This window comes from Thalassophryne amazonica, chromosome 5, assembly GCF_902500255.1.
Source record: "Thalassophryne amazonica chromosome 5, fThaAma1.1, whole genome shotgun sequence".
In the NCBI taxonomy this organism is placed as follows: domain Eukaryota; kingdom Metazoa; phylum Chordata; class Actinopteri; order Batrachoidiformes; family Batrachoididae; genus Thalassophryne; species Thalassophryne amazonica.
The window spans coordinates 74,664,675-74,679,498 of NC_047107.1; the positions used below are offsets into that span (position 1 = coordinate 74,664,675).

Below are 14,824 nucleotides of genomic sequence, written 5' to 3' on the forward strand. Positions count from 1 at the left end.
TGACCAGACGGGTGAGATCGTCGTCTTGGGAGCCATCTCATCAGCAGCGGACGCTGAGAATGTCCAGGTTTGATGCACGGTCTGTGAAAGAGGAGAGGGTGAGGTCTCACGCTCGTCAGCACACTTCCTGAGGTACGTTGGATTTTGTGACTAACAGTTATACAGTCAGTAAATGTGGTGTCCCTCACACCTTATTGTATTGAGCTGTATGTTAGTCATGTATCAGCTTCCACTGCGGTGGAGTTTTGTGAACTGGATGTTCCATGCCTGCAGGTTGGAAGCTGATCAGTAATCAAGCCAGGAAGTGTTTGCTGTTTGTACACCTTTAAGTGTTCTGTGTGTAGAGTGTGGACTCACATAATGGTTCCTTCTTTCACAGACTCGGTTGTTGCGGCCACCTGGGGGGTGTCGGCGGGGTCCTTGGGTCCGAAACAGCTTCTGGCTCCGGACCATTAGCGCTGCTGGGAGCGCACCACGCCAGACCGCACCTTTTATTATTATTATGATCACTGTTATGTATTAAATTCAGTTAGCCTTTGTACCGTGCTCTGCTTATTTCATACTGGGTCCTTCAAACGCTGGTCGGTTCTCCGAGCTGCGTCCGACACATAACAATGAGCGCACCACAAAACAAACGCGCCGACGGGCAGGCATGCACGATGCCATTTCAACGGTGTCTTTCGAGCAGGGACGAGGTGCACATCCCATTGCTGATGTGGAGGAAAATAAAATAAAAACCAGCTGTATAACTAGTGAATATCACTGGGTTGATATAAATAATACGTAAAAGGGGACAAAATACAGAAGCCCACAGCTAAATAACCCTGGTTAAATAAAAAGAAAAAATGCCACGGGATTTGAACCCGCACACTCTGATTACCAGACAGGAACTTTACCACTGCGCAACAATCACTGTCTTGTAACAGGATCATGAAATGGTTAAAATCAACAAGCAGATAAATGTATTTTCTAAAAAAAAGGACAAAAGCGCTGTGATAACTGACCAAACAGTGTTTGGTACAGCATATTTCTGCTGATAAGTGACTGAAAGTGACTGTTGGCTTGTTCTGGTCCTGCGGCGCGCTGCTCACAGCCCTTACAGCCCGACACGCGTGTCCTGTCAGACGTATCATTCAGATCACCTGCTGCATGGCCAAACGGACTGATGGTCCGTTTCTCCTCCCATCGCAAAAGCGATATATATTTATATGTATTTCCACACAAGTACAGTTTTTGTTTGCTCTTAAGGAACAACTAAATTACTGTAACATTTCAAAGATTTTTCTCTTAATTTCTCTTAAAGGTGTAATTATGCTTAACTTGTTAATTGTTTAACAGTGGGGTGAAAATAAAGGAAGACACAAGCACTTATTTGCAGTCGGTGTGTGTAGAAATGTTTTTAATGGTAGCTGTTGGAATTTGTCGGCTGGGGAGCGAAGTCGAGTTGAAGTAGCAAAGCCTCTGTAATCATGCCAGCGTGCAGGAGATGAAGGGAAGGAAGGTGGGAAGGAGGAGGGAGGGAGAGAACAAAGTGGAAGGAATGCTGTGAAATGTGTGGTTACTTTGACTTCACATCGAAAGGAATCAAAGTAATAGTGTGTGTGGACTGAGAATACCTGATGTGAACAGTCGGGGCTTATTTGTTGGGGAGACTTGCAGAGGAGCAAGTGGTTAGAAGTGTGTTTATCTTGTGTGGGATCCCGCAGGGTACTAGAGGGGCACACATGCATTCGGAGTCTACATCAGAAAGAATGTGAACAAACACACAAACTGTCCTGTTGTGATCTGCGTCTGGAATGTGCGTGGTATCGCTTTAAAGTGTGGCATGGATTTGTGTTTGATTTAATGCTGCATCCGCTCGGAGGAGACCGGGGCGAGACGGCCGAGCAGAAATCAATGACGCCACCAGGCTCTTATTTATGGTTGCACCAAACCCCGAGACTCTCAGCTCACTGAGAACCTGGCCTCTGACAGGAGAAGGAGGGGCACGGGGGGGATTTGTGTGGTTGGAGGGAAGACAGCGTGTCGACGGAGAGGTGGCATCCACTGAGTTTGTCAGCAGTTTGGGGCAGTGGTGGGGCAAAGATAGATGGGTTAGCGAGCTATCCACTGCAGTTGCAAATTTGCTTTAATGGCTTTGCAGAGGTAGCTTTCTCTTTAATATATGTGCTCCTGAGCCTTCCACAGATATGGGAGCACAGGGTCTGTGAACTTTAAAATGTGTTTATCGTATGGTTCTACAGACTGGTCCATAAGTATTTGGACAGTGACACAATTTTTGTAATTTTTCCACTGTACACCACCACAATGAGGTTGAAAGTAAACAGTCAAGATGTGCTTGAAGTGTAGGATTTGATCTTTAATTCAAGGGTATCGCACTAGCCATTGAGGAATTATGGCTATTTTATACATAGCCTTTAAATATAAGTTTATTGTTTATGCAAATCATCACTTTTATGATCGGTTTTCTTTCGACACATTTCAATATCTTTGCCTTTAGGGTTGCTAAGTGATTTAACACATGCACATTTACAAGTCACTGAATATATCTTGGATTTCTTGTATATCAATTAGTAAGATATACAAAAAATTTGGTAATGTATGGAGTAGGCAGTTCTGAAAACCGAGTGGCCCTACAAGAAGACAATGACGAGTGAGGGAAGCCACCAGTACGTTACAGAAACTGTGCATGTAAAAGTGGTGGTTTGCACTAACAATAATCCTTATATGTAGTTAATAACAGCTCAAAAGGTTAGTCGTGTCTCACTTGTCTTTGTGTTATTATCAGTTTAGTGTAGACTTTATCCTTCTCTTTCTTTTATCTTTCAGCTCCCCATTTCACAGAGTGTGTGTCGAGAGAACAAGAGACATTCCGCTGTTGGTGGAATCCAGGCAGCTTCCACAACCTGTCGTCTCCTGGAGCACTCACAGTCTTCTACTTATTAATGGAGTGAGTGTGACACTTTATAAGGAGCAAGGAAAGGCTTACTGCCTTGAGTGAGAGTGATTTCTGCACTTGAGAACTTAACTGAGGAGTTGGTTGTCTGGATTTGTAGTTATCCTAGATCAGTACTAAGATTCAGGTTTTCAATGACTTTCAAGGACTCAGCCATCAGCAGTGTAACTTTATGTGATGAAAAGGTTGAATTTATAAGGAGATTCACTTATTTTGGCAGTGACTTTCATGTCTCTGGGTCCTCGGCCTTTCAGATTGAGACACACTTTTGGATAGCTTATGGAGTCATGAGTCCCCGGACAGAGGTGATTGATGACGCCAATATCTTTGCAAGAGAATGAAGGTCCAAGTCTTTCATCTTTCGGGTCCAAGTGCTTCCTGTGTTATTGTAGGGCAGTGAGATGTCAATGCTAACAAGTAATTTAAAGTGATGACTGGGTGACATTGTCTCTTCAAAGGGTTCTTTAGTACCATTGGAATGACTTTATGTCAAATGAACCCAACTTAAGGGAATGTAGATAAGTTTTACCACTTGCATTGTGAGGGAACATCAGCTATATCACTTTGGTCATGTTGTGCGCTTTTCTGTGCATAATTAAGCACATAGGAATGTCGGTGTTGAGGAACCCAGCAACTGGAAAAGACCAAGGTGCTGTGGGAGTTGGTTATTTTCAGGATGTGGGGATGGACCGTTTGTCTGTCTGGGGGGTTGCCATCCAGGGCCTAAAGGACCTTCCATGCTGTGGTCAGTGTTGTCGTGTATAGTGCCAGTGCATGGTCATGATCAAAAGACAAAAACTTTACAGCATTCGATAGTATTGAGCTGAGTCTTATATTTTGTCTTCCTTTCTTTGTGTCCTTCCTTCAGCCCCTCCAACAGTACATGGAAAGCGTGTCCAGAGTACATACATTCCAGGAGAGAATGCTTCTTTGATTCAAAACACACATCTTCTTGGTTCCGCTACTGTATGCAGCTGCGCACTCAAACAAATGTGACCTATTTCAATGACGACGACTGTTTCACAGTGGAAGACATTGGTGAGTTTCCAAGAGATTTGATTGTTATGGCCGTCTCATTTACTGTCAGCAAATCGAATGAATGCCTGGCATTCTCAGTGGGGTCATCATTCTGAACTGTGAGCCTTGTGTGCAAGAACATGTGTTTGAGAACTGTAATTTGTTCAAGGATTTTTGCAGGCATTTGGGACATATTTATAGCATATTTACAGCTCTCGTATGATGTTTCATGTCCTAACCAAGTGGCAACACTCGAGCATGAATTTTGGCCCTAAGCAGAAATCATATTGCTTGTAGTTCCTTGACTGACCACTTGAGGCTGGCTCCAAAACAGAACGCTTTCCTATACGGCTCTGTGTTAAACTGTACAACTTTAGAGCAGAAATAAACATATTTACTGCCTGGTACAAAAACAGTTTTGGCCTCTATAGATAGTTTCCACCTCCATGACAACTGTATATGGGTGAATTTTTTTTTCTAAGACGTTTTAAGTAATAAAGTTCTGTATAATTTTGGGCGTGGTTGCTATGAGTGACAGCTGTTGAGTTCAGTGGCTCCACCTCACGTAGAGAACGATTGTAACTTGGAGTCCGCTGGCTAACCCTAACCCTGGCAGCGGCTACTCGTTGTGTTGTTGCTGTGTCTGTTTGTTTGGATTATTTTGTTAAATACACCTGAAATAATATGGCTTGTGCGGTGAAACTTCCTAATGGATCCTCTAAGATGTCCCTGTTGCAGTATTTCTTAGTAAAACTCTCGTATTATTTAATGTTGTGTGCTAACAGTGTTAGCACCTTTAGCAGCCATCCACTTAATGCACAGTTATAAAGTAAATACACGGCACATAACCTTTGCTGTCCACACCAAAGTCAACTGTGAGGAGAATCACCATGCAGTCCCTAAAAATATGATTTAATAACCACCCAAACCCAGGTTAGCTTGTTAGCTGGAAATAGAAATAGAATGATCCGCACCACCACAGCGCTCCCATACAAAAAAGCTTTATTCAACAAGACGTGACGTTTCGGGCAAACTGCCCTTCCTCAGACGGCGCACGAGGTGAAGAACACCTGTCTAAGTACTATCATTGATTCGCAATTGCCCTCATGTGAAACTAATCAAGCCATAATTAAGAACATCTTGCCATGATCTTCACAACGAACTCGGGGGACGTGTTTGTTCAGGCTTTTTTAGTCACACACAGAGCCACTTACGCTCCACCCCTTTTTGCATTAATGAGTTCATTGTGAATCGGTGTGGGCGGGGCTCTTAACACGTGATGCGCAGAGTAGGGAGTCATTTAGGCTGTTCTGGGTCTCTATAGAAAACCAGTAGATGACGTCACACAGGCTCTGTCCAGTCTATATATACTGTGACACCCCACATGGGCACTGCGCAATGGACTAATGTCCCTCTATTTTTTTTATTATTATTTATTACTCAGTTTATTTATTGATTACATTTGAACCTTTTATCGTATTTTTAATATTTTATCATCATCACCATTATTCGCTCACTTTTTAACTTTAAATGCTTGGTTGCATGTCTGTCTGTCCATGGTCCTAACTTGTGTCACCTGTTGAATACAGTGTGTTGAATACAGTGTTAACACTGTATTCAACAACACTAATAGTGTTAACACTATTGGGGGAGGTGATGGTCTAGTGGTTAAGGTGTTGGGCTTGAGTCCAGAAGATCATGGGTTCAAATCCCCGCCTGACTGGAAAATCACTAAGGGCCCTTGGGCAAGGCCTTTAATCCCCTATTGCTCCCGGTGTGTAGTGAGCGCCTTGTATGGCAGTACCCTGACATCGGGGTGAATGTGAGGCATAATTGTAGGCGCTTTGAGCGTCTGATGCAGATGGAAAAGCGCTATATAAATGCAGTCCATTTACTGTAAATGTTTTGATGTTCATAAGTACAGTAAAGTAAAAGATGCCGATGGATGCAGTATTCTCATATACTAATGACCAGTAGCGATTGATTGTGTGCCTAACAACACAAAAGTACTGTAGCTTCAAGACATGAATGTTTTCATTCTGTTCAAGGTCTGAACATTTGATTTAATTTTTTTCTTGCCAGTGATTCCTGACCCCCCTGTGGCTCTGAACTGGACAGCGCTGAACAGGAGTCCTTCTGGTTATAGCTATGACATAATGGTCAAATGGCAACCGCCGCCGACTGCAGATGTAGCAACAGGATGGCTACGTTTGGAGTATGAAATTCAATACAGAGAGAAGAACACCACAAATTGGAAAGCAGTAAGTCTTTTCTCTTTGATGGTCTTGACAAGTCCTCACTTTGCCCCTCGGTGTCTTTCGCTTTTATTCGCACACACATACAGAGCTGCACCAGCTGACTCGTCTTAAAGCCGGACTTATTCCTGCACGCGCTGAAACTGGAGGAGGTTAGGTAGAAGCAGAGTGCTGTTTTGTTTTACCTCTCTGCTGACTAGAACACAGTGCAGCTATGTTGGCACAGCAGGAGGAGCCACAGTATGGTCCTCTGGGAAAGTAAAATTTCTGACAGAAGTGAAGGGAGGGATTAGTGGGTCAGAGGCCAGAGGACTGAACACAGTCTCATATTCATTACTGTCTGTCCGGCCAGTCACGCAGATACATGGATGAGTCCTGAAATTTGTTGTCAAGCCTTAGAGTGTAGCAGGGCCTCATCAGTTTAATTTACTTGAATGCTCTAAATGCCCACTTCGGGAAAGGGTACATCAAGTAAGGACAGGTAGAACTACAATGTGCAGGACCTGCACCTTATGTGTTTGGTATACGGTGCATCCAGAAAGTATTCACAGCGCTGCCCTTTTCCACATTTTATGTTACAGCCTTATTCCAAAATGGAGTAATTACATTTTTTTCTTCAAAATTCTGCACACAATACCCCGTAATGGCAATGTGAAAAAAGTTTTTTTTTGTTTTGTTTTGATTTTTGTTTTTTTAGATTTTTGCAAATTTATGAAAAAAAAAACACTAAAAAATCACACGTACATAAGTATTCACAGCCTTTGCCATGAAGCTCAAAATTAAGCTCAGATGATGTTTGAGATGTTTCTACAGCTTAACTGGAGTCCAGCTGGGGTAAATTCAGTTGATTACACATGATTTGTAAAGGCACACATGTGTCTAAATATAAGGTCCCACGGTTGACAGTGCATGTCAGATCGCAAACCAAGCATAAAGTCAAAGGAATTGTCTGTAGACCTCCGAGACAGGAATGTCTGCTGCTTTGAAGGTCCCAATGAGCGCAGTGATCTCCATCATCCATAAATGGAAGACTTTCGGATCCACCGGGACTCTTCCTAGAGCTGGCTGTCCATCTCAACTGAGTGATTGGGGAGAAGGGCCTTAGTCAGGGATGTGACCAAGAACCCAATGGTCACACTGTCAGAGCTCCAGCATTCCTCTTAGTCTGGGCTGTTAAGGGCTCCAAAGGGGTCAGATTGTGCAGATTTGTCTACAAGCATGAGATCTGGCACAATTGTAGTTTTCAACCTGCTGAATTCAAATCTGCTGGGAACCTAAACCAATTCTCAATGGTGTCACCATAATTCACAATTCAAAATGGCCACCACCCAAAAACTTATGTTTCATTAGTGTAAAGGTCACAGAATTACAAATAAAAGCAATTTTCTTTGTTTTTGTTTTTTTTTACCTTAAGAATTCTAAATCTGGATGTCTGCTTGACAGCAGTTTTGACAGAGGTGACCATATTGGCCAATTCAAGATGGATGCCACCAAAAAAACAGATTTTTTTTCCATTACTAGCCAAAGAAAAGTCATATTATTACAAATAAAACACTTTTCTAAGGTTTCTGACCTCAAGGATTATAAATCTGACATTATTCTTGACAGGGTTCACTATATTGAATGATCCAAAATGGCTGCCCAACAAAATGCAGTTTTGCATAACTTTGACACCTAAAACCTCTTTTCATCAAACATGACTACCTATCACCAAATTGTTCATCTGATGAGCTCTATAATTATGATACAAAAGAAAAATGTAATTGCTGTACTAAAACAATGAAAATCTTTAAAATTGTAATGTTTAATATTTTTAGCTTGTGTGTTTAAATAAATGAGCAGCCAACCAACATCATTGATGTTTCCTCTTTTTTTATTATCATTGTCACTTGTGATTACTGATGTATCATCTGCAGGAAACCAATATGAGTAACACATGATGATTTTGCTTTTAAAAGTTTACTGAGTGATTTTAAAAGTACACTCACCAAGGTTAAGTGGTAAATTATGAAAATGGAAAGTTGCTTTTTATATTCACAATTTATCACCTCACTATCCAACTGGGCACTATCCAACTATCCCAAAAAATGCCTGTGTTTGTAATACTGTGACTTTTTGTTGGCTAGAACTGGAAAAATCAGTTTTTCAGTGGTGGCTATCTTGAATTGTCCAATATGGTGACCTATGTCAAAACAACTGTCAAGCAGGCGTCATATTTAGAATTATTGAGGTCAGAAACCCTAGATAAGTGCTTTTATGTGTAAGTCTGTGACTTTCTGTTGGCCAGTAAAGGAAATATTAGTTTTTGGATGCCGGCCATTTTGAATCGTAAATTATGTTGACACCACTGAGAATTGGTTTCGGCTCCCGGTAGATTTGAATTCAGCAGGTCGAAACCTACAAGTGTGCCAAATTTCGTGCTTGTAGACAAATCTGCACAATCTGTTCCCTAACAGCCTGGACTATCTTTGAAGAAAGGAGAACCTTCCAATAGGATAACCTTCACTGCAGCAATCCACCAATCAGGCCTGAATGTAGAGTGGCCAAACGGAAGCCACTCCTTAGTGAAAGGCACATCGCAGCCCACCTGGAGTTTGCCAAAAGGCACCTAAAGGACTCTCAGTCCATGAGAAACAAAATTGTCTGGTCTGATGAGACAAAGATTGAACTCTTTGGTGTGAATGCCAGGTGTCATGTTTGGAGTAAACCAGGCACCATCCCTACAGTGAAGCATGGTGGTGGCAGCATCATGCTGTGGGGATGTTTTTCAGTGGCAGGAAGTGGGAGACTAGTCAGGATGGAGGAAAAGATGAATAAAGCAATGTACAGAGACATCCTGGATGAAAACCTGCTCCAGAGCACTCTTGACCTCAGACTGGGGCAGATGACAGCGCTGCTCTGTCCCTCCTCTCCCCGTTTTTGCCTTCTAGACTTTCAGACTTTGGGTGGCAGTCGGACCGCACCGGTATGTCCTCCTCTCAGCATTCAAGACCACCTGTGGACGTTACAGAGCACGTGCAGCCTGATTCAGAATCTCCACCACTGGACTCCACTTCAACTGCAACTTTATATGTGCATTGTTTTGAAGCTTGAAGCAGTGAAGCACTGTTCCGACCCACTGCTTCAGTTCTTTGCTTCGGTGCCTTTCAGAAGCAGCAAATCTGCTTCTTAACCCCTCTCAGAGCTATTAAAATATGTTAATTGGGAGTCACATTTGTGCGGATTAAAGTCACTAATTGGGACTCGTGTCTTGTTGTGAGAAAGAAACGTTCCGTTCAAACAGCTCCAAACGCTGCGCGGCTCTCTGCCGAGTGAGTCACGTTAGAAAGATAAGAGTCCGGTCGGAATTAATAACTTCAAAGCAAATCGCCGTTTAAATCAAATGACACCTCCTTCCAAACGTTGTAATACAAACAATAAACTGCAATCGATCAATAGTTTTTTCCCCCCAAAATGAGATGTACGCTGACGTGCAGCAGCTGGCTGAGCTCAGCTCAGACTCTATGGAGAAACATTCATGCCAAAATGTCTGAAAGGAAATGCTTTTGACAAAAACTACAGTGTGTTTTCAAGTGTTCTTTTGCACTGGAAATTATTTGTTGCTTATTTTTTCTGTAAGAAAACTGCTTGGAGTGGAAAATTACCAAAGCTGAAAAATAAAACTCAAGATTTGTACTATGTGTAATGTAATTTTGTTTTGTTAGAATTGATCTTATAAAACTGGTATCGAATAAAGTATCGTTCAGGAACCGGTATCAAAATTGGTACCGGCAATCCGTTAACGCCAGGGTTTCAGACACGCAAAATGCACACGCTATCAGCACCCACTAAAACTTCCTTTTGATTTAGATAAATTATGTGGTGTGTGCAAACATCACTTATTTGCATATTCCTTCTCGCAGTTTCTCACACACACCTGATGACTTGTGGTTCCTCTCTGATTTGTTGCAGTTGGAGGTGCAACCTCAGACCCAGCAGACAGTCTATGGTCTGCACATAGGAAAAGAGTACGAAGTGCACATCCGCTGCAGCCTGAGGGGTCGGAGAAAATTTGGAGATTTCAGTGACTCCATCTTCATTCATGTGGCTGAGCTTCCCAGCAAAGGAAGATCGCATCAGATCACAGGTGAGGAAATGAACCTGCTCTTGTCAGACATAATTAATGCAGAGTTTCCATCTCGCCCAGGGACTAAGGTGTGATAAAATTGTATTATTTCACAACAAATTCAATAACTTTGTCACAGCAGTCACTGTAAGGACAGAAAGGATTCAACCTTCTGCCTCTCATCAGTGTCACATTGCAAATGTTTCAGTGCTCAACTTAAAGGGCATGTCACACTGCAGCAGTCAACCCTATTTTTTTTTAAAGTTCTATACCATATTACAAATAATTTCTTCCAATTCTTCAAATTGTGTGGGCCTTGATATAGCTGATGAAAGTAAAACTACAGCACTGCACTCATAGAGCGCAAACCTCCGCCAACGCTAATTTCCAATTCCGCAAATTTTTACCTTGGAAAAAATTTGCAAGGTGAAAGTCCTGTTACAAGTGGCTTTTCATAAGGTAAAAATACCCAGGCAGCGCCGGGTACCCCAGCTAGTATTTCTATATATAATTACTGAGACATTTCATTAACCAGAGCACTTTAAAGCACAGGTGGGATACTTTGCGTTTGCATGTGTTTCCTCCAAGTGCTCTGGCTTCCTCCCACATTCAGAGACATTCAGGTTAGGTGAATTGGTGACTCTAAATTGACTGTAAATGTGAGTGAGGGTGCAAATGTGGTTGTCTGTCCACCTGTGACCCTGAAATAGACAGGTGGCCTGTCAAGGGTCCTGTCTCTTATTTAATGGTTTGTTTAATGGTTGTGTTCAGTTCGATTTTGTTGCATGTACAACCCCTGGCAAAAATTATGGAATCACTGGCCTCGGAGGATGTTCATTCAGTTGTTTAATTTTGTAGAAAAAAAGCAGATCACAGACATGACACAAAACTAAAGTCATTTCAAATGGCAACTTTCTGGCTTTAAGAAACACTATAAGAAATCAAGAAAAAAAATTGTGGCAGTCAGTAACGGTTACTTTTTTAGACCAAGCAGAGGGAAAAAAATATGGACTCACTCAATTCTGAGGAAAAATTATGGAATCACCCTGTAAATTTTCATCCCCAAAACTAACACCTGCATCAAATCAGATCTGCTCCTTAGTCTGCATCTAAAAAGGAGCGATCACACCTTGGAGAGCTGTTGCACCAAGTGGACTGACATGAATCATGGCTCCAACACGAGAGATATCAGTTGAAACAAAGGAGAGGATTATCAAACTCTTAAAAGAGGGTAAATCATCACGCAATGTTGCAAAATATGTTGGTTGTTCACAGTCAGCTGTGTCTAAACTCTGGACCAAATACAAACAACATGGGAAGGTTGTTAAAGGCAAACATACTGGTAGACCAAGGAAGACATCAAAGCGTCAAGACAGAAAACTTAAAGCAATATGTCTCAAAAATCGAAAATGAACAACAAAACAAATGAGGAACGAATGGGAGGAAACTGGAGTCAACGTCTGTGACCGAACTGTAAGAAACCGCCTAAAGGAAATGGGATTTACATACAGAAAAGCTAAACGAAAGCCATCATTAACACCTAAACAGAAAAAAACAAGGTTACAATGGGCTAAGGAAAAGCAATCGTGGACTGTGGATGACCGGATGAAAGTCATATTCAGTGATGAATCTCGAATCTGCATTGGGCAAGGTGATGATGCTGGAACTTTTGTTTGGTGCCGTTCCAATGAGATTTATAAAGATGACTGCCTGAAGAGAACATGTAAATTTCAACAGTCATTGATGATATGGGGCTGCATGTCAGGTAAAGGCACTGGGGAGATGGCTATCATTACATCATCAATAAATGCACAAGTTTACGTTGATATTTTGGACACTTTTCTTATCCCATCAATTGAAAAGATGTTTGGGGATGATGAAATCATTTTTCAAGATGATAATGCATCTTGCCATAGTGCGAAAACTGTGAAAACATTCCTTGCAAAAAGACACATAGGGTCACTGTCATGGCCTGCAAATAGTCCGGATCTTAATCCAATTGAAAATCTTTGGTGGAAGTTGAAGAAAATGGTCCATGACAAGGCTCCAACCTGCAAAGCTGATCTGGCAACAGCAATCAGAGAAAGTTGGAGCCAGATTGATGAAGAGTACTGTTTGTCACTCATTAAGTCCATGCCTCAGAGACTGCAAGCTGCGAAACGGACCATTTTTGGTCATTTCTTTAATAAGTATGTAAAAAGATAAATCAGGGTTAAAGATGGCAGCATGCTTTTTGATTTTGATGATCTGTTTCATGTTTTTGTTGTAGATTCTACATTTCCGCTCACAGTGGCTGTCATTTTTGGGATTGTGGGAATCCTCATACTCATCATGGTGGTCGTCATCTCTCAGCAGCACAGGTGGCGATGCATTCTCTCTCAGTTTCTCTCTCATGGATTCTGTCACTCAAATCAATTCAAAGTTTTTTATTAGCATGACTGTTTACTAAGCATTCAGAAGAACTAGAATGATGCCCGTGGGGATCCACGGGCTTCAGATTGGGTAGTGTTTATGAAATAGGTAGCTGACATTTCTGGAGGGTGGTAATACATTGTGCAAAGTTTCTGTAATGAGTTGCAATGCTGTGTGAGTCCAGAATGTTTTTAGAACTGTAGACCTCAACAGTTTTGAGAAGAAGAACTCAACCATTTTATTTCCTGTTAAGTACGTAATGTTTTAATGTTAATTTACTTTCTTAATGTATTTATAAATTGTTTAGGTTCTTGTTATCGTATACACACTTATTATTATTATAAGGGAGTTTTTTTTTTTCCTTCCCACTGTCGCCAAGTGCTTGCTCATAGGGGGTCGTTTTGACCGTTGGGGTTTTTCTGTAATTATTGTATGGCTTTTGCCTTACAATATAAAGCGCCTTGGGGCAACTGTTTGTTGTGATTTGGCGCTATATAAATAAAATTGATTTGATTTGATTATTATGATGATTATCATTATTATTATTATTATCATTATTATCATCATCATTATTATCATCATTATTGTTATTATTTTATTTTACTTCTATTTTGTCATTTGATTTTTAAATGGACCACAATGGAAATGTGTTTTCACTTTCTTGTGCCATCCATGTATTTTTAACGTATTTACAATTATATTATATACTTACATTGAACTTACTAAATAAATCATGCACTCTCACACTCATGCTTTACATATAAAGATGATTTACTGCCCCCCGCTGGAATGGCATATTAGTCCAGAATGTAATAAGCAATGTTACCTAGTATCTGTGGTTTCTCCAAAAATATTAGTCCTATCAACATTCCGTTTTTGCAGCATTCATCCTTGACCCAACATACATAAGCACACCAAATGGCAAATGTCAGCTCTCCACAGTTTGTCTGTGATTGAAGTTATATGCACACATGGACTGCTTTTTGTCTTTTTAGCATTCTGCAGCAAGCAGGTGCTTCTATTTTTAGATGCACAAACAAACGTGGCAAAACACATCAAATGTAATACACATTTCACTCATGGCAATGGCAACATGACACTTAACTAAACTGACTAAACCAATTGAACTACAAAAATACAATAAATCAATAACACTAACAACACTGTTAAACTAACATGAATCACAATAACAACATTTAAAACCCCCAAACCCAGACCTTCCATGGTGCATTACAGCACAACATCCATTTTTTTAGTGGTTAGCTAAAATTGCTAATTTCTCAAAAAAAAATTGTCCTATCAACTTTCTGTTTTCACAGCAGTCATCTTTGACCCAAAATACATAAGCATACCAAATGGCAAATGTCCGCTCGCTCCAGTTGCTCCACGATCACAGCCATACACACACACACACACACACACACACACACACACACACACATACACACACAGAGAGGCCACTTGGGTATTATAATGTAGATAAAACATAAAATAACACTGAAATAAAATAAATAGGAATAGAAATAATCTGATCTTAAAATTCTGAGTAATTGAATAAAATGCAGAGTTCCTTTTTTGAAAAGGTGAAATCAGTCATTGTTGGTTGATGTCAGACTCATCATCCCTCATTTTATGGCAGACTGTAACGTACTATGCAGCCACCGACAGCACAGGAGAAAGCGCATCTCTGTCTCGACATCGTACAGTGACCACAGTTCCACAGCTCTTTTGGAAGCCGTGTTTTTTGTGTTTTCCTTTTTCTGTTGCCAGATTTTGGTCACACATCCTGTACTTAGTCAGGATCTGCTCAGCTAATTCATGCTGTTTTCTTAATGCCAAATATAGTGGGGGAAATAATTATTTGATCCACTTTCAATTTTTGAGGTTTTTCCACCTACAAAGAATGGAGAGGTCTGTAGTTTTTATCATAGGTACACTTCAACTGTGAAACACAGAATCTACAAAAAAAATACAGAAAATCACATTGTATGATTTTTAAATAATTTATTTGCTTTTTATTGGATGAAATAATTATTATTAATTATATAGTATTTGATCCACTGGAAAAACAGACCTTAA

The 14,824-nt window shown here is 40.8% G+C and overlaps 1 protein-coding gene across 2 annotated transcripts in view; it reads left to right on the forward strand.

Annotated features, from left to right (window-relative positions):
• ghra (growth hormone receptor a) overlaps positions 1-14,824 on the forward strand; it is a 153,260-nt gene that overhangs the window by 127,425 nt on the left and 11,011 nt on the right. For both annotated transcript variants that reach the window (XM_034170546.1, XM_034170545.1), the window contains 5 exons: positions 2,830-2,950; positions 3,825-3,994; positions 6,056-6,234; positions 10,180-10,354; positions 12,603-12,693. In XM_034170546.1, the coding sequence (XP_034026437.1) occupies positions 2,830-2,950; positions 3,825-3,994; positions 6,056-6,234; positions 10,180-10,354; positions 12,603-12,693 (736 nt within the window). The remainder of the gene's footprint in view (positions 1-2,829; positions 2,951-3,824; positions 3,995-6,055; positions 6,235-10,179; positions 10,355-12,602; positions 12,694-14,824) is intronic.